Raw genomic sequence first — 19,293 nt, 5'->3', positions numbered from 1 at the left:
ACATCAGAGGTTACAAAACGTATCACTGATTTTCTAGCAGCAAAGGATAGCATGATCCAGCTTGCCAATATTGATAAAAGGGGCATCAATGATTTTTTAAAATAATTCAGCTCTAGGAGCCGGGCAGGGACCCATCATTGCTGCATGGTTTGCTGTCTGTAACGAGGTTCTGGGGGGGCAGAAAGTATTTACAGTCTATTCCTCACTCAGCTGGTTGGTCGGGGCATTGGATTAAGCACCGGAGGGATTTTATCAGGTGAGTGGACAGAGCTACTAGCAATAATGATACAAAGAGTAGGTCTTTAAAAAGTTGTATATCGTGGACAGATCATTAAAAAAAAATAAACAAAGGAACTTGAGTTTTTAAATATGTAAAGCATATTTATATCTCTTTTTGTCTCTAGACTTTATGTAAATGAATGTTATCTAGAACATGTGTACTGATTCTCAAAAGTTAAGCGACACCTTAGATTTTTCAAAAGTATTTATTTCTGAATTTTAAACACCATGTAACTCCACTACCAAGGTAAAATTGTTCAACTTGATGTAACAAACACATTTTTGTTGAATTGTGTCCATACATATAAGTATGCACGCGAGTGATATACGTGTAATGGTAAACACTAAAGCAATATTATAATTATAAGATAACAAGAAAACATTTATTAGAGGTGAAAAGCAGATCCTGTACACATCTGTCTTAAGACGAAATGGTAAAAAGATAGTGATATCAGTTCTTCAAATTAGAAAACCTACAAAGAAGCCCCCTAATAATATAACTTCCAAATACGGTCAGGTATTTGGGTATGGTCACTGGTTATCGCTTAGGTGTGAGTGTCAATATAGTGCCCGTGCATTCTAGACAAAATCACAATTACTTAACTACAATGTTTAATAGAATCATTATCATAACAGAACCGAATAAACATACGCCTCAGTTCTCTGGACCGCATTATCATACATGTGCTCTGACCGATTATATTTAAAGAGTCTTGAGTACATCCATGGCAGCCATTATATTCTGATTACAGTTGTCCGATAAGAAAACCCTTAACCATCAATTTGCTGTTGCGAGTTGTCATGCGGTTATCATCGGGAGTTAAAGAGTCCTCAAATATATTCCTGCTAACCCGTAGATAAGTTTCAGTTGAAGTCTGCCAGAGAACAAATCCTGGCTATAACATCCAGTCACGTGTCCTACTTGTTCACACATCTATAAACCTTGGCCTCAAGGTATGATGGCTGTTTGGTGAGCACTATAACAAAGCGAAGAGGGGGGGTTTAAGTCAGTATGTACCAGTGCCAGTTGGTTGAAATGAACTATTCTGGTTCTGAATACAGATAAAGGAAATAGAAGAATGTATAATTTTCCATTTTGTAGGCAACTTTTTTTTTTCTTTCTGCTACTTAGACCAAGACACTTTCAAAACTAACTGCCTTGGGACGTTTCAGATAACCTTAGATACAGTATATAATACTATGTAGCAGCCTTATTTTACATAGTTAAAGTACGACCGGTTGAAGTCTAGGAGAGGGAGACGCCGCAAACTAGAATAAGTCTAGTAATAGATTTAAAAAATATAGACCGAAGAATTACTGATGTCTTAACCTCCACATATAAATCAGTTATCAAAATATAAGGGAGCATTTATCAACGCGAGTACATTGCCTAAGAAAAATGGTTTTCGATGTCAATACATCAGCAACCTTTCTCAATGCACGTTTACCTGTCGTGTAAACTGATCCTCACATGCCATCCTGATCCTCTCAGCTGTGGCTGGACTGTCCAATCGGAACCTCCCTTTCAAACCGGACTCGGCTCTAGCAGACGATATGGCATCCTTGATGGCAAAGAACACTGAGGACGCCAGGAACAAAGGGGGTTCACCTATACCCTGTCAACAACAAGAGCCGGACGGTATAAGTCTACTCAAAGGTACTTTTTCTAACATGTAAACGATATCAAATTTATATTAATACCTGGATGCGAGATAATGCTAAGAAAAATTGCTCTCTTTACTACAAAATTCAAAATCAACTTGTGGTATTACAATAATGTATTTTGGGATTATCTGTACACAACCAACAAATTGCAAAATTAAATGTTAGATAACTCTTAATGATTCTGTGTATCCTTACTTTGGAAGAATATACCGCTTTAGGATTGGAAGCACCTTTCAGTAAAGAAACATTGAATTCTACAGGGATGTCTCCATAACCAGGGATCTTGTATGTGTTTGGTCCATTAGTTATCAGTCTTCCCTCAGAAGAGTATCTCAGTTGTTCAGAGATGAATAACCCATAGCCCTAAAAGCAAATGCATCCTCACAGAAAATGAAATGATATACTGGTTGGGAGTTTTATAAGCATCCATAAAACAACAATTTGTTTAACTTTATTCATAGACTTTGTTCTTCCATCTTAGTGCGGCTTAATGTGGTATCCAGGGAGTGAATTCTACAATAATTCTAAACGCTATTGCTTTTTAAAAGAGCTGATGGCTTGCTATTAAATTATCCTTATGTGAAAAACAGAGCACTCTCCAAAATATTTGCCCAATGAATAAAGAACAACAATTCCAAAACTCATAGGAGCCAATCCAATAGTTTTGAGGAATTATATTAACTTTCTTCTTTTGTTATTATTATTATATCACCTGCGCGAAGGCTCCCTCTATCTGTCCAATATCAATGGCTGGATTCAAACTTCTTCCAACATCCATAACGATATCTGTTCGCAACACCTTATAAAGAGATATTTGTAGAATGTCAGTATATATATTTACTCTTCTTTGACTTAAGGCTGGACGCCTACGCAATTGTATAACATGGGTAAATAAATACTACAGACTGAATAATAAACTATTATGGACATAAACATTTCATACTTTTAGAATTATGGCCAAAGTAAGTTTAATGACGATCATTTGCTGTAACAGAATAGAGGACCTCTATTGTCAATGTGTTGACATTTTAAAGGAAGTTAGGAAGAAGGCTGCCTATTTTTTATTAAAAAGGATAAACACAAAAACGACACTGTCACTAAAACAGTGAGTATAAATTATAGCACATTACCACATGGTCTCCGGTAAGGCAATCTATTTCAACCACGGAGCAAGCAGCGCCGTATGTGTAGTAACTCTGCGTGGTTTGCTCTCCTTCTACAGGCACATAGTTATCGTCCCAGGTATCGGGAACCCTGAATATAACAAGGAAACAACACATTTTAACTGGTGGAAGCCGAACTTTCAGAGGCAGGAAGCTTTAATGGCGAAGAACAAATGTCAATCTCCTGGTTTGGATTGCAAAGCGCAGCCTGACAAAAAATTAAAATTTCATTTCATTTCATATTTGTACTGTTTTTGTTTGAATAGTCTTTCTTACTATATTTTTATTCAATTTTCATTAGGGAGTGAGGAGGCCCACCTTATACCGAAGGTTTTAACAAACGGTTTATATTAGGGAAACACTAAAAATAGTAAGTTGAAATGCATTGTCCATACACACGTACATGTAGGTTATAAACAAAATATAGTCTTTAAAGTTTCTGATCGATGCAATAACATAATGTAAGCATGTTTAACACAAATTTGCACTGAATTTAGCAGATTGGTTGAAGGTATGGTCCCATTTGTGTTTTTATAACCATTCCGATTCAGTCCAGTGTGTTATAACACACATTTGAAGACGTAACTTACTTGTAGTAACCTGTTGCAGACAGGCTGATTCTGTCCATATAGGCAGCTTTAACCTGCGATTACGATAGATAGCATTCATTTTTATATATCGAGACCTTTTTCATATGAAATATTGATTATTTTTAGTGTGTTGATTACAAAGTGATCGTCCATTCACAGCATTATTTCTACCGTCTCACAGAGGTAACAAATTTGATAAAAATGTATACGAGACTTGAACGTTCTTGTTTAATTGATAGGTAATTTATTTAAAAGAACTTTTATGAATTTTAACTATACTATCTCACAGGTTTTAGTCTCTCATAATCTCTAGTAGGGTAGATCTTATTTTTAAACGTGAGACGTAAATAAAATTATTATTATTATTATTATTATTATTATTATTATTATTGTGTATTGATCAAATTCATTTTTATAAGTTTTCATTTCCGTTAATGTACTAATTATAATCATTCCCAAGCAGATGTCACTTACCCAATCTTCCCATGATCCATCGGGATTACCGGCTATATACGGCTCAAGTCGGTGTCTTATCGTCTTACATGCATTCTGTAGAAAATTCGGTATAGAGGTAGGTGTGTGTACTACTTTTCACTGTTTTAAGGGAGCTTAACCGCTTTCTTTTCAACAATTTACCCAGTACCCTTCATATCAATGATTATTTGAATACCAGTAAACAAAGCTCATCTAAAACCAACGCAATCGTTCACACAATATGCACTGGTTTCTGAAAATGACTGGATGACTTGATCATGATTATTTGAATTCATGCTTTAAGTTTTCCTTTCTTTACAATAAGACAAATAATAGACATTTCTTAGTTGATGTCACAAACCCAATCAAAATTTTAGGGGAAAACATTTGATCTTAAAATTCAAAAGGGTAAGCCTCAGGCCTACCTAACTACCAGACTCGGCACATAAGGATCCTGAATTAACCGGTATATCGGACCACACTACCCGTTTTCAAGGTGTGTGTCAGATCGCATTTCGGACACTCACCAATACAGCCATGCCGTTAAGGTCTGATCCTGTGCTGGCAGCTGTGGTAGTGGTGTTAGGAACAGAGCTGGTGGTGGTTTCATTGATGTGAAACTTACGGACTGGGACCTGTAATGCTCGGCTGGCAACCTTGATAAAACAGTGGATCCAAAATATAATGGTGGATTCCTTTCTGGTCTCTTCCCCCAAAAAGGAGTACGGGTAGAGGTCCACTGAAGGACAATGTGTACCCCAATCTTTACCTTGCCACCAACCTACGTACATGTACGTTCGATGCCGAAAATATATACCTCTGAATGGATGTGGGGCGTTTAGAGGGATATGCCCTTTATTGCAGTCTACAGAAAATTAACTGCTTTGTCTTTCACCGAGTTGCGTTTCACAAAGAATCTAAAAGGCAGCTTTTCCCTTCTTTTAAATCAACATAAAAATAAAATATAAGTTTTAACAATGGCCTTTGTCTCAGTGTCAATAGTCACTTTAAGGCATGCCAACTATAAGTATTTTAGACAGATTCTTTGTACACACTTTAAACACTGGTAGAGCAGTCTAGCTAGCGAATGTGTCTATAAATTTAAATCGATACTAGTCAAGCCCAAAAAATCAGGACATTTAAGTAAAACTAGTGTCAGTAATATCATCATTATCAGTCTATCACTGTGATGGCACCAAGCTTACTACATTTTAAATTGCCTAAATACCCTGTACACTGCCTTACAGCTGATGAACCTTTCCTGCTTATTAAAAAAAAGCCAAATTAAAGCATGCATTCACGGCACCTTTATGGGTATACTACCGTGTAGTATGCAACTTATATATCGTCTACCTGTATCATCTTAGTGTGCAAGCCTTGTCCCATCTCTACACCACCATGTGTTATCAGAACTGAACCGTCCTCTTGGTACACATGAACAAGTGCTGCCCCCTAGTAATCAGACAAAACGAGATAAGTTGTAAGACAATGCCTATACCAGTCACGTTTAAAGTACAATATATATTTATAAACAAAATAACCGAAAAGGACATCTAATTTGAATGTGCTATTTAGTATTGAATTTATAATTACTTGTAAACACAAAATAAACCAACAAACAGTGGAAAATACGTAAACAGGACTGCTTAACGTGACAGATAATGCGCATGTTAAAAATATATAAGAATTCAATTAAACACAGTATTGTACCTTTTTATTTGATGGACAAGTACCAGTACAATGATATAAGGGAGCATTTTATAGATTCATTCACCTGTTCTAGATAACGCTGATTATAGAAAGAAATATGAAACTTGGTTGGAATCAAGCTAACTCCACGCTTCTTCCATCGGTTGTCTCTGAAAGCAGAGTTAACATTGGAAATTTTATTGTGTTATTGATTTTAATCAAAGTTAATTCTTCTGTAATATTGAAGAGTCTGGGGAGAAAAATACAGACAGATGCTTTTTGATATCATTTGATGTCCGACTAGATAAGGCAAAATAAGGTTATGTAGTTCAAACATAATATAATACATGCATGTCGATAGTTCTTCAGACTGTTTCAGCGACTGGTTCTATCCGTTACTCCGAAAATATATAGTTGTGTGTCAATTGACTTAGACTGCTCTCCAAATAAATCTGCAACTTACTTCATAATTGATCAAGATTATCAAATGCCCGGGAAAAAGTAACAAAAGACACTGTGACAACGTTTTAAAAGCCTGCCTCTGTAAAAATGGACCAAATATCCGCTAAGCATTACAACTTTATGTCTCCTCAACAGGAATCACCACTGATTTCTTCTATCGAACCCTTTGATTATCACTCGACTGTTGTGCCTATTGTGAAATAGTTTTAAAGCGATTCTGCTATTTTTGATGCCATATTACCTGTTAAATTTGACAATGTCTTCTTTTTTATGGCAGAATCCACTCTGCTTGTTGACTTCATTCCAGCAACGGTCTATAGTACAGTTTATCAGTCGATTACCATTTGGGGTTAGGTCATTTTCCTTGTACATGTTTATCTCACGGACCTTCAACAAATGAAAACAATATTGAATGGTAATCTTGCGTCATATATTAAGGTTATAAGACAATAAATATCATTATAGTTGTACATACGTACTGGGTTAGTCAAAAGCAGAGTTTAGGGCCTGATCCAGTTACAATAAACAGTTTACGGTGTTGTTATGTGAATAAGTGAAGCATAACTACTGTAAATAACACAAATAACCAGGTTAAATCTGTGTGATAAAAGTGATCACTCTGGATGTGGATTAGAACACAAAATAAGCCATATTTGCCTGCAAAGTCTCCGCTATATACAGTTTGTTATGTGACCTATGATATGGATTCCTGATTTCACACATCTTATTTTCAAAACATATCTTTGTAACATTTTATACCTACCCTGTGTGAGGGGACATTCAGACTGACGGCGACATCTTCAATTATATTCTCCATGACCAGCATTGACTGAGGGGCACCAAACCCCCTGAATGCCGTGTTTGAGGGCAGGTTGGTCTTACACAGGACACCAGTAAGTACAATGTTTGGAATATGGTAACAGTTGTCAAAACTGTTTAATGATACACCTAGTACCTGTAGCATAAAAAACGTACAGAAATTAAAGTGTCAAAATATATTACATTGTATATACAAAAATCGGACACATATTTTGTAGTCATGTATATGTATATAATTTCCTTTTTGATCAGTATATTGCAATATATATAGGAAGCATTCGGGAGTTAGAACTCACTTTCGGAGATAAATCAGAAGTATTCCCTGCATTCAAGTAGACTGTGGCGTCCAAGGCTTTGAAACGACCAACGCTGTCAATGCCAACCTGAAACGAGCATTTCGATTCATGAGCAATTAAACACAAGATAAAACCAACCCCTGATTGTATCAGTTTCGCTTACTTTTTAAATGAATCACAACAGTTGTTACACACAAACACAAGCTTAATATTTGAGGTGCTTAAATACGCCTAAAACTCATTAAAACAATAAAAAAAAACAACATTGCCTGATGCACACCAAGGTATACAAGATACAGGATACAAGATACAGGATACCTTCAATATACAGACACACCAAGGTATACAAGATACAGGATACCTTCAATAAACAGACACATCAAGGTATACAAGGTACATACCAAGGTTTACAAGATATAGGATACAAGATAGAGGATACCTTCAATATTTTGACACAGAGAAGTTTTTTATCTGTGCATGCAGGTCAGTTAATTGGTATCCCGTTTAAATATTTGAAACTTAAAAGCAGCCAGGTAATTATTTGAGTTGCTTAAATACCCCTAAAATTCATCAAAACACTACAAAAAAATCAGCAACATTGTCTGATACACACCAAGGTATACATGATATCTTCAATATTTTGACACAGAAAATTTTTTACCCGTGCATGTAGGTCAGAGGGTAAATATTTGAAACTTAAAAGAAGCCATTCCGAGTCCAAAATGACAGTGGATTCAGCTAGCAACTGGGTTACATTCTAACCAAATGACAGCATACATGTACCTTGTACTTTCCAAGGAAAGGATGTCGTCCCCCTGATATCAGCATATCTTCGTCTCTATCCAACAAACCACGGACTGGTCGGTTCAACCTGTGTAAAACAGTATAGGCCACATGATGACATGACATATCACTGCATAGCGTCGGTTTGCATAGTGTCTTCTTTATTTCATTTTATTTGATTGCCAACCAAAACATCTGTGTAGAGTGTACAGGATAATCAGTTATGCCATTTCACATTTTAACAAGCTTTGAATGCGATATGGTATATTGAGACGTGCGTTTAGCTCATCAACATTTTATGCACATACATGTATTCGTTTGGGCTCTTGTACTTCAAAACTATCCGTATGGCATGAAATAAAATGTAAACAACTTAACATACAGATAAATGTGTGCTTAAGATGGCCCCATAATTGTTAAAAAAATAGTATCAATGTTTACCCTGTAAGTGACAAGTATATAGACTTCAGTTGAAAATGACAATCTATCTAGCTAGAAACATATCTGTGAATATCCGTAAAAATCTTTCAGTCGCCCTGGTAGAGGGTAGCTATTACCCCTATCAGCTTCAGTAGGTGTGACAGACATCTAAGTCACTTAAATAAATTGCAATTAAGCTAGAATCCTTTTTGGAGATAGTTCGATCCAAAATTAGTACGATAGCGTCTAGGAATGGTATCTTAGCTTACTGAATGTTTTCTTTTGTTCATAATACATATAGATTCAAAACATATATCTTCAAAATATGGTAAACGCTAGTCTCTATATTTATAAACGTTTATAAATTGCTAACTAACAGTACAATTTTTTTATACTAAAATGGCGGGTTCCACTCACTTGAAAGCAGCGATAGCTACTGGTATCAGAGTCGCATAACGAATTACTTTTCCTCCAAAACCACCACCTGTAGAGATATAAATGCCAAAATCTATTATTGCCACACAAAGTGTAAAAAATGAAGCAAGGTTCATAAAGTCACATAAAAGAATAGAGGCTATATGTACATGTAACAAACACGTTACACCATACCATTGGATATACACGTATATGATATGAACAGATATGTCTGCTCAGAAGAATATCCAACTTACATGTGATTGTTGAATGCGGGTAAAGATTAACTGCTCTATCCAATTGGATATATATTTCTCAGTCGGAGGATTTACTCGTCTTAAAAGGTGGATATATACCTATCCTTTTTGTCCTGATAGACACTCTGTTCATCGATAAGCCAAGGGCTCTAGCAACATTAGCCTGCCAAGAAATGTAAGAAAAAGAACACCTGTTTAAGGCAGATATAGGATTTTAAAAAATCAGTTAAAAGAGAAATATTGACAAAATAAATTCTAACATCAACTCCACCGTTTTCGAGACAGCAGATAAAGATGTGCCCTATGGCAACAAATCGTAACTGTAGTCCAATTGGGCTTAAATCGAAAAAGTGCAATCCTGTTAATAAGTACACATCACAATAAAGTATTGAGAGGCGCGTTGTAACATTACCTGAGCAGTCGACGGAGACTGCGTACTACAAAATATTTCAATTTCTCCATCTTCTCCTCTAGGTACTGCTCTAGCCCCATTCGTCTCCAAATAAAAATGTTCCTGCCCCCCTCCTTTGATCTCCCCCTCTAAGATGTGGTCAGCCTGCTCAAAGCCACGCTCTATATCACCTGACTTGATGAGGGCCTTCGTTTCGTGTGGGTAGTAAGACTCTTTGGCAATTGCTTCCTATAAATTGGCCGTCTGTTAATTTTTTAACCATAATTACAGACCGTAACTTCCCTTAGCAAAATATCAGACATGCTGCAAATTTTGCAGCAAATTTGCGGCAATATTGCTGCAAACTGCAAATAATTCCTTCTTGACGATTTGCAGTAAATTTGCTGCAATACTTTTTTCTTGCAAACTCATGCAAACTCGTTTCCGCAAACTTTTAGTTTGCAGCAATTTTGCTAATATTGCTCCAATTTTTTCATTTTGCTAAGGGTTATGCTGATTGACGAAAAAAACGTAACTGAAGTTCAAGAAGTAGACTTGTTTTCACTCTGTTTTCGTTCCTACTCCAAAATCCAAAGCAACCTTCTATTACCATAAAAACTCTTAATTACTTCCATCATATCTTACCGCTATTGTGAACACTGTTGGAAGGTCTTCGTACTCAATTTTTACGGCCTTCGCTGCACTCTGCGCATGCGTCTTGGTGTCAGCCACTATCGCACCTATCACCTGCCCATAGCATGTCACCTACAATAAATATGAACAGGAGCGTAGGGAACAAATTTTAAGATGGGAGCCGAACTAATCCTGTGATTTTGAACAATTAAATATCTGGAAAGATATGAAATTAACCCCCTTTCAAGCCCCTCCTTGATTCTATAAATCATTGCAATGGTGGTTTTTACTTTCATTGATGACAACAATTTGCGCCCTTAAACCACAGTCTTCCCAGCAGGCATAGTTGCGTTGAATCAACGTTGAAAACAGGTTGATACGTTGTATTGCCGTTGATCTACTTAAATTCAAGGTAAAATCAACGTTGATCCAGCCACGTTGACTCAACGTTGTATTTTGGTCAATGACACAACCTTGCAGTTATGGATTGTAATTTAAAATATTAATTATTGAAAAGGTGATACTTTGTTTATCAATACTGTAATTAAATTTATCAAAATAATGACAAAACGGTTTTAAAGTAAAAGTGACAGTTGTTTTGTGTCTTTAGTTAACTAGTGAATTTTCTTAACTTGTTATTCAGAAATACATTCCAATAAACTGAATTCCTTGCAAAGTCAGCTAGCACTAGGATGAATAAGTTGCTGTAAATGTGATAGAGTTAACAGTTCTTGGTAACCTGCTATTATAGATAGACAGGTGGAGGTGACTCTGACTTTGTTATATATATATATATATATATATATATATATATATATATATATATATATATATATATATATAACGTTGTAGTTATCTTATATATATATATATATTTAGATTAACTATATATGTTAATCTAAACCTTGGAAATTTTAACTTAAAGGCCATACATTTATACCCTACAAATATTTAGCCATCAAAAATGTCCTACTGCTAAACACATCCAGGCTGGATGGGGTTGATATAATATTGTTTTCTGACGTTGATACAACGTTGTTATCTGAGGTTGACACAACTTTCAAATCCAACGTTTATCCAATGTCTTTTCAACGTTATGGTTCAACGTTGTTTCAACGTTAAAACAACATAATTTGCCCGCTGCAATTTCGGAAATACAAATATAAAGAAAAAAAACGACAGCCTTTTGTAAAATACATGTACCCCATTCCATTTCAGCAAGTTACTGGATACATGTACAAGTAAACCAATACACTACCTCCTCTGAAGCAAATATCTCCTCCCCATATCTCAGAACCATCCTGATATTGGAACCTGGTACATCCTCGTGGCCAAAGAATGCCTCTACTCCAGGCAAAGCAAGGGCTTCAATAGTGTCAATAGAGAGGATCTTGGCGTGGGCTCTGGTGCTTGTCACTAATGCCAAGTGCAACTCACCTACTCAAATGTGAAACAGAGATAGATAGATAGATAGATAGATAGATAGATAGATACCTTGCACCGGTAAATGAGCTGACCGGGGGTCGAAATAAAACGTGGTGTTGACCCCAGTTTAGTTAAAATAATTAAAATATTCTTCAAATTCTGAAAGAAAAATCACCACGTTGGTAAACAACCGAAAGCTTCAAAACATACCGTCAACCAGTGACATGTCGTCACAATACTGAGCCTCTCCGGTGGCGTGTTGCAAGCTTGCCCTGTGCTGCAGTGGGCGTCCAACGGCGTCATGTTTTGGCTGGTCAGGAGGGACTTCCTCAAACACCTGTGTACCTAGGCTGATACTACGTGTCAAACTGGGAAGTGCCAGTGTGTGCCGGGGTGAAACTGTTGCATCTTCCATCCCAGGCTAAAATGTTGAATAGCTTACGAAATCTTTATGTTTATTGAGTCATGAAAAACATGTGTGCTACGTAGATCCGTTGAACAGTGATTTATTTTCAGGATGTTTTTTTTTTAAGTTCACTTTGTTTTTATGTCTGTTTTAATATTGGAACAAACAGAATATAGAAAATGCAAATGGTGTTTTACCTAAGTAACTGCGTAGCACATACTTTAACTAGATTTCTTTTCAAAGTAGTAATTTTGGTCAGATACAAGTTTGTGCATGTAGAAAGAAATTGTGAATGTACCCCTCTGCACAATTCTAATTGCACTCTGTGGAAAAACTTAAAAAAGAAACTGCAAGCCAGTGCTCTCTTGTAGGCCATCTGACCGCCAATGCCCTCTGGTGGTGATGGGAAGTCTTCCACCAGCCATTGGACTACATCTGATGTCAGCCGATCTTCCCATTTTCTGAAAATATTACAGGTCATTCTAACACAATTTAGTTCGCAGTTAATCTGACACAAGAAAGGGCAAATTAGCAAAAATAATGTTATAACTAGACAGCAAGACTGATATAGATTAAATAAAGGTCAGTCGCGAATTCAAATAGGTCTATGATAAACAGATGATTAGAAGAAAAACTTCTTGAAAAATTTCTGACGTTTTCACCTCAACGTCAAAAAAGGGATACCTGAAAATTATCAGAAAATGTATACAGCCTTGGTCATAATATACATTTTGCCATTTGTAATGAAAAGCAAACCGTCTAACATACATGTTTTCACCTGTTTATTTTATACATGAAAGAGTAGCCTAACATTAAATTGCAAAGTAACTAAAACTACCCAACATCCCAAAAACACAAAATGTGAAATACGTTCACGGAAAAGCTACAATTGGTCTGTCCCGTATCTACTCGTAGTTTTTCATATGTAGGCCTTAGTTAAGAAACCACGTCAATACCTTCCAACACTTCTCCTAGCTGTTGTTAGGGCCAACGAAGATGTTTCAGACATGCCACCAAAGGCAATTTGCATTTCTTTAATAACATTGGTATCATCTTCAAACAGGACTCTCATCCCAGCGTTCATTATTGCTGCTGCATTTTCTCTGCGCTGTGCCTGCTTGTATCCGAACACAAATTCATTCTGGAAAAATGTAATCATATTTTAATTTGATCTTAAAAATTTCCACCTCCGACATTCACGTAAGTCACAGTATGACATAATTAAAAACAATATTCTCACTGACAATGTGAAATGGTGAAGCTTTTCAATGCATCATGTTTATTTTAACGCAAACTAGGAAAAACTATCAAATTATATCTTTATACCTTGAAAAGGCAAAAATATAGCTGACCTTTTTGGAAAAAGGGATGAAAATAGACAATACAATCTCATCCGGTTTAATATTCCAATTTCCGCACCTGGTGTAAAAAGTGTTGTCCAAAAAGGCATTTCTCTGGCCACCCTCTAAAAATCAAAATTTAATGATGTACATAAAAATATGCATTGGAAAACATACATTGTGGTCAAACACAGAAGCAAGTTCTTCAGGATAGAAGATTTATCTGTTATCCAAAATAATGTATGTAAGGCAGTAAATAAGGAGATTTTGGCGAAGGGTAACAATATCCTTAAAGCACTACGTAGCTATAAAAAAAAACAGAACTCATCAATAATTTTAAATTGTTGGCGTTCACTAAAAGCATAAAAAGATTCTGTTCAAAATGACAGTATTTATGTCAATAGTGGTCAATATACATATACCACAACTGAAAATGTTGCCGAGCAAGAAGATAGTTATCGTCCTTAGCATGAACCCATAAGGTTCTTGCGTCCGTTGGTACGGGGAGAGATTGAAATCCATGTACCTTGGGATATCAGGGTTATTGTGGATCCTGTAGCCATCAAGAGAGGAACGAGGTCGGAATGGTGATGTGTCCACAAAATATTTCCAGCCAAAGACTGAAATCAAATTGGTTTCAAGTGTAACGTTGGTTTTTACATATGAAATAGGCAGGTTGTTGGCTTACGTATTTCTTACTGGTAATCATGTCGAAAGAGACTCATCTTGTTGCGGGTGTTCTTGCAATACATAGTATTGTTCCTTTCTGGGTAATGCGGTCTATCTGTTATCGTTTACGGCAGTTTTTTCTAAAAAATGCATGTGTATGTTATACAATATAAATCGAAAAACAAACATTTAAGAGACGCACGGCTACATTACGAATTTGATGTCCTGCAATCCCATTAATAATTCCCCGCATGGCTACCAAGGTCTTGTATTTGTATTCTGCAAAGACATTGGTTTCGATTACAATATTTCCAAAATGAAGTTGAAAATAATATACCCAAGCCAGTGTTTTTATACAGGTCATAAAACGGTATAAAAGCCTAATATATGATGTCATTTTTTATTCATAAAATTATTCTGTGTTACATTTAGTCCTAAGGCAGATTCACGTTGACCATTTCTTCGAAGTAGAATTTCAAACACTTCGGAGCTGAATGAAAGGTTTCATAAACTATTGTATTAAGAGAAAAACACTGTATTTCATCATGTTTTGTCTACCTGTTGTATTCTTGATGGCTTCAGTTAAAATCTCGCCAAATCTCGCAAGGGTAACTGCGCCACCAATATGGATCCCGGTGTCACCCACTGCCACTTCATGTAATTCTGGCACGTGTGTTGCAGCAATCATCACTTGGGCATGTGCTTTTCTGTATTTTGAATCCAACCCTGGGTTAATAGAACAATATCCATAAACCAACAACTGTTTGGAATGCAAAAATGCTAACAAACGTACTCCATACCAGGGTCAAAGATTGATATATCACTAGAAATTAACATATATTTTCCAGCCAAATTGTGTACACATTTCTGCGCTGTGACCCTGTTATGCAATCTGAGCAAATCTCCGATAAGTCCCTTTAAAGGCAATCAAGATACTTAAATGCTCCGATCTTTTAAATTAAAACAGCTGACTCCACTGTATAATAGGATTTTCATGTGCAAGGTTTTGGAAAACCCTTCCAAATCATATGATATTTTACAAGACTTGAGTCGAGACAGATCATCTGTGAGCCACGTGAATTTAGCAGAGACCACTTCGCAGAGTTACAAGCTGTGTGACGAAGAAGGGTTTTCTTCCGGGTAGAAATAGTTGGTTTTATTTGATAGTAAAACAAAAAAGATCCAGCGAGAGCTTTTGCATACAATTTACGTCACGAAGTCTGGTAGAAAGTACAACAAATTACGTACTTCACAAAGGCATATTGTAACAGACACGAGTCAAAGACAAAGCAGAACATTTGATAACAAATCCTTCAACACCATCTACGTTTTTCCTTTTTGTCCACATATACAGAAGGTCATAGGTATTGTCAATACATAACGAGTTTATAACAAGTTTATCGAGTCCCTATCATGGAACCTACTGGAATACATTAAAATATAACCCTCTTTAACTTTGACAAATCTCTTTACAAAATACAAAATGTAACAAGAGATGTGATATTAGGATGGAATAGAATCTTTTTTATCCTACCAACAGCTGTGTTTCCAATAACAATCCTAGCATTGGGATGTTTGGATTTCAGTTCCAGAAGATCCTTCAAGAACACAGGCCGTAACCAGGTAACCCTCTCACTCTTGAACGTTAGAAATTTTGTCCCAAACCCATTCGAACACTGTAAAAGTAAAAACAAAAAGGCAAAATGGTCCAATTGTGCAACATTTTATTTTGCACACCGTAACACGACACGGGGATTAATTGACTGGACATGACCGACGAAATGTAAATTCAATATTTCTCAGAATAAACATTGTTACGCTTACTTTTAATTCAGGGGGAAATATTGGTTCTTGAGTCGTATCGACGGGCACAAAGTCGCATGGTTCAGCGACATCAAGAACATGTTCTTCGTTACTTGTCTGGTTTTTGCAACATTTGGATCCCATACCACAGGGTTCGTCTTTGCTGAAAGTCTTGAACCCTTCAAGGATAGGTCTGTAGCCAGTGCATCTGCAAAGGTTTCCTAAAAGAATCGACATTTTAAAACCGTAGCTGTTCAAGGATTTGGATACATGGTTTTTATGTCTCCTCATTAACCCAAGTGAAAGTATAAATAAAGGACAAACACAAATGTGGTGTTCGAAAATGGTCGGTAGTGGCTGCTTTCATTGAAAGGTCTCTTTAGTAAAAGAATAGTATAAAGTTATTATATAGCATTAGATAATGTTTAGTAAATTAAAATAACATAATGTTATAGCATAAATAATAAATATCCAAACAAATGGTGCACACATTTTCATTTGTGGGGTTGCAATGATACATGGTACCTTGGAATATGTTTTCCACTTCCTCCTCTGTTGGCTTTGGCTTATTCCTTAGTAACGTGTACATTGACATCACCATTCCTGGAGTGCAGAAACCACACTGTGTGCCGTGGGACTTGGCTATTATCTCCTAAGATGGAATAAGATATCGTCATCAAAGATATAACATAGATTCCTAACAAAACATACGGCTTAACACCGTACTGTGCTTCAAGTAAGGCAATTATTAAAGATCTCAGTGACCGCTATAATTTTGAGATTTTTCGAGATCACATGTAACTGTTAACAGTTGCCATATATTAAAAGGATAATAACTCTTCGTATGAGATTTATATTTCACAATAAAACATTGTGAATAACTCACAGAAATATAATATATTCTGTTTTACCACAAAAACGGCAGTTATAGCAATTATTCTGATATCTGAGCTGGTTTTCAGACCACGTGACCTCCATTGACAGCAATACTCTGTTATAATCTCTTAAGAGATTTTTACAAATAAACAAACTTTTTAGAAAAAATCAGGGACTAACTTTGAATGTAAAAATGGATTTATTAACCACTGGTAAGTATGGGAAAATTGTTGTTTACTCCAGGAAAATTCATTTTTTGGCCAAAACAAAGAGTTATTATCCCTTTAAATAAGCATAATATACAACTTCAATTTGCATGACCATACCGGTACGGTTGTTTTTGAATGAAAGATGTATCAGGGATGATTATTGTTATTCATAGTACGTCTTCTCTCTTTTCACCCCATACCTGAACTGGATGTAGCCTCGTTTTCGTACTACCAATCCCCTCCACTGTAGTGACAGCGAGGCCATGGAGAGAGCATATTGGAACAAGACAAGCATTGGAAGCATAATGACAAGTCAACAGTTAGGGAAAAAAATCGGTATAAAATCAATATATCCTAAAGGTTTTATAGGAAAGATCCATGAAAATAGCAGTAAAGTGTAAGGATACAATATTTCGTCCTGTTCTTGGTCATACTTTGATATCATCACTGTGCATGCACCGCACCCTCCTTCTCCACAGCCAAGTTTGGTGCCAGGGAGACGCACTGATATTTGAAGTAAAGGATAAATAAACATTTGTGCCAAGGAAAAGAGAGAGACGAGAAAAGGGCACATTCACTGAGACACGCTCGGTCCACGTAGACCGATCCAACTCTGTGGGGTTTCTCGCTGAGTGCTGTCAGCTTAACTGAATGAGATAGTCATGGTTTAGCAGGCGACGAAGTGCGAAGAGTACAATTTCATGCTACGGTACAACTTAATGCACTGATGGTTTCGTATGTTGCACGACCAAAAGGATACGCATTTCACGCAGATACTGCAGCAACGTCGTTTCCGGGTCGGCATTCTTTTCTATGATCTAAAAAATCATGACATCAGACGTTCAAGTTATTGAAAGATTTTTTCACACAGAATTTCGCAAAAAGATGTTCTTTATTTAACGAAATCTGCCCCTTATACACATGTACAATTACTACTGGGCCAAAGTTAAATATTTGAGGATTTTATGATACATGTAATTAGAAAACAGTGGATTTTTTGTATGATATGTCATATGTGATTTCGGTTCTTTTTGTATACAAGCATATAATTTTTCAACAATGCATCTATCTTTTTGTTGACTAAAAAATATCAATAAAATCTCCTCGATAATGTAAAATATCGGTGTTTATTTTTCTTTTTGTTAAGATTAACCATAAGCACCTCGGAGCGTTTATCGTTTCAGCTTTCAATTTTGATGTGAGATAGCAAACGGGACGGGGCGTAACTGTATCCCTGGACAAGATCTTATCACAAATATTGGGATAGACGAGCACAAGTGCATGGGCTTCAATCCCGTGCCATCATTTTGGCTTTAGTTTAACGTTTTTGTCATGACTTATGAGCTCCTAATTACAATACACCATTGAACAAAGACACAATTTTGCCTCAATAACGATAAATTCTGAGGTTTTTAAGAAAAACTGCTTGCAGGGTTCTGAAGTAGTCAATTGTGTCATTAAATTGGCGCTGAAACAGTGTTCGTGGGTGCTCAGGTAAAGGAGAAATTTGCAAAACCGATTTTACAATGTTTACCCCAAAAATCACAATTGTGACGTCATCGGAAAATTAACATTCACGTAAAAACAAAAGAATTTAGTCAGCGAACACTGAAGAATTATCTACTATAGACGTAATTATATGATGAATACTTTATCTGTTATCAAGTCAGGTAGCTCTCGTATTTAGGAGTGTAAACATTTAACTACATAAACGTTACTTATTTAAATTAGATTGCAGATATGCTGCTTCTTTAACCAGTGTTACTGGCGCGTATATAACATAAATACCTATATTACGTTGCGCCCTTATGCAAAAAAAAAAAAAAACGTTCTGTAGAAATTCCCATTCTGTGCAGTAGCCATTGCTGAAAATATGAACTTTTAAGCAAAACCGAGTTAAATATTGTCAAGTATGCATTCCGTTTATTGTCCACTGGATACAGTTATGATCAGTTAATGAAACAATCCTAACATAAGCTAAAGGTGAGTAATACATTAAAACAAGTACGTGAACGCGTATTTCACTTGAAATACCTTCTTCCCATTAACGAAGAATACTAGCTCATCAGTGTCCATGCTCCTCGTTGACAGTAACTTCGCTGCTGCCGTATGTTCGGGTAGATGTTCAAGAAGTGGGACGTGATCAGTAACTAGGTTATGGAAGGTCTACGTGCGGGTTGACACACTGCAAACAATGTTGCCCAACCGAAATACATTTCGCTGACACTTG

General features: G+C 36.2%; 1 protein-coding gene across 1 annotated transcript; it reads right to left on the bottom strand.

Annotated features, from left to right (window-relative positions):
* Positions 1–498: 498 nt before the first annotated feature.
* On the bottom strand, positions 499–19,270 carry LOC106154084 (xanthine dehydrogenase/oxidase-like). The gene is made up of 33 exons (XM_087011283.1): positions 19,098–19,270; positions 17,824–17,881; positions 17,474–17,567; positions 17,264–17,375; positions 16,504–16,630; positions 16,000–16,199; positions 15,710–15,851; positions 14,734–14,901; positions 14,378–14,454; positions 14,033–14,126; positions 13,519–13,631; positions 13,123–13,307; positions 12,465–12,627; positions 11,971–12,181; positions 11,594–11,772; positions 10,348–10,467; positions 9,724–9,951; positions 9,411–9,474; positions 9,058–9,124; positions 8,221–8,308; positions 7,438–7,524; positions 7,086–7,277; positions 6,564–6,709; positions 5,946–6,030; positions 5,525–5,623; positions 4,699–4,827; positions 4,172–4,246; positions 3,698–3,750; positions 3,075–3,198; positions 2,657–2,743; positions 2,140–2,307; positions 1,728–1,895; positions 499–1,256 (listed from the first exon to the last, which is right to left on the bottom strand). Exons 1-33 carry the CDS (start codon positions 19,137–19,139, stop codon positions 1,206–1,208), a joined length of 3,996 nt encoding a protein of 1,331 aa, XP_086867409.1. The 5' UTR covers positions 19,140–19,270; the 3' UTR covers positions 499–1,205.
* Positions 19,271–19,293: the final 23 nt, after the last annotated feature.

Source organism: Lingula anatina, chromosome 4 (assembly GCF_051362555.1).
Source record: "Lingula anatina isolate TDL-2025a chromosome 4, LinAna3.0, whole genome shotgun sequence".
NCBI lineage: Eukaryota > Metazoa > Brachiopoda > Lingulata > Lingulida > Lingulidae > Lingula > Lingula anatina.
This window is presented reverse-complemented; position numbering and strand designations above follow the sequence as displayed.

What these genes read in the sequence shown, in the direction of transcription:
- LOC106154084 (XM_087011283.1), bottom strand. Translation starts at nt 19,139, where the DNA reads ATGGACACTGATGAGCTAGTATTCTTCGTTAATGGGAAGAAG. An exon ending in GCTAGGAGAAGTGTTGGAAG is followed by an intron (nt 12,628 to 13,122) that starts GTATTGACGTGG and finishes TAATATTTTCAG; the next exon opens with AAAATGGGAAGATCGGCTGA. An exon ending in GACATTGTCAAATTTAACAG is followed by an intron (nt 6,031 to 6,563) that starts GTAATATGGCAT and finishes CTCTGCTTTCAG; the next exon opens with AGACAACCGATGGAAGAAGC.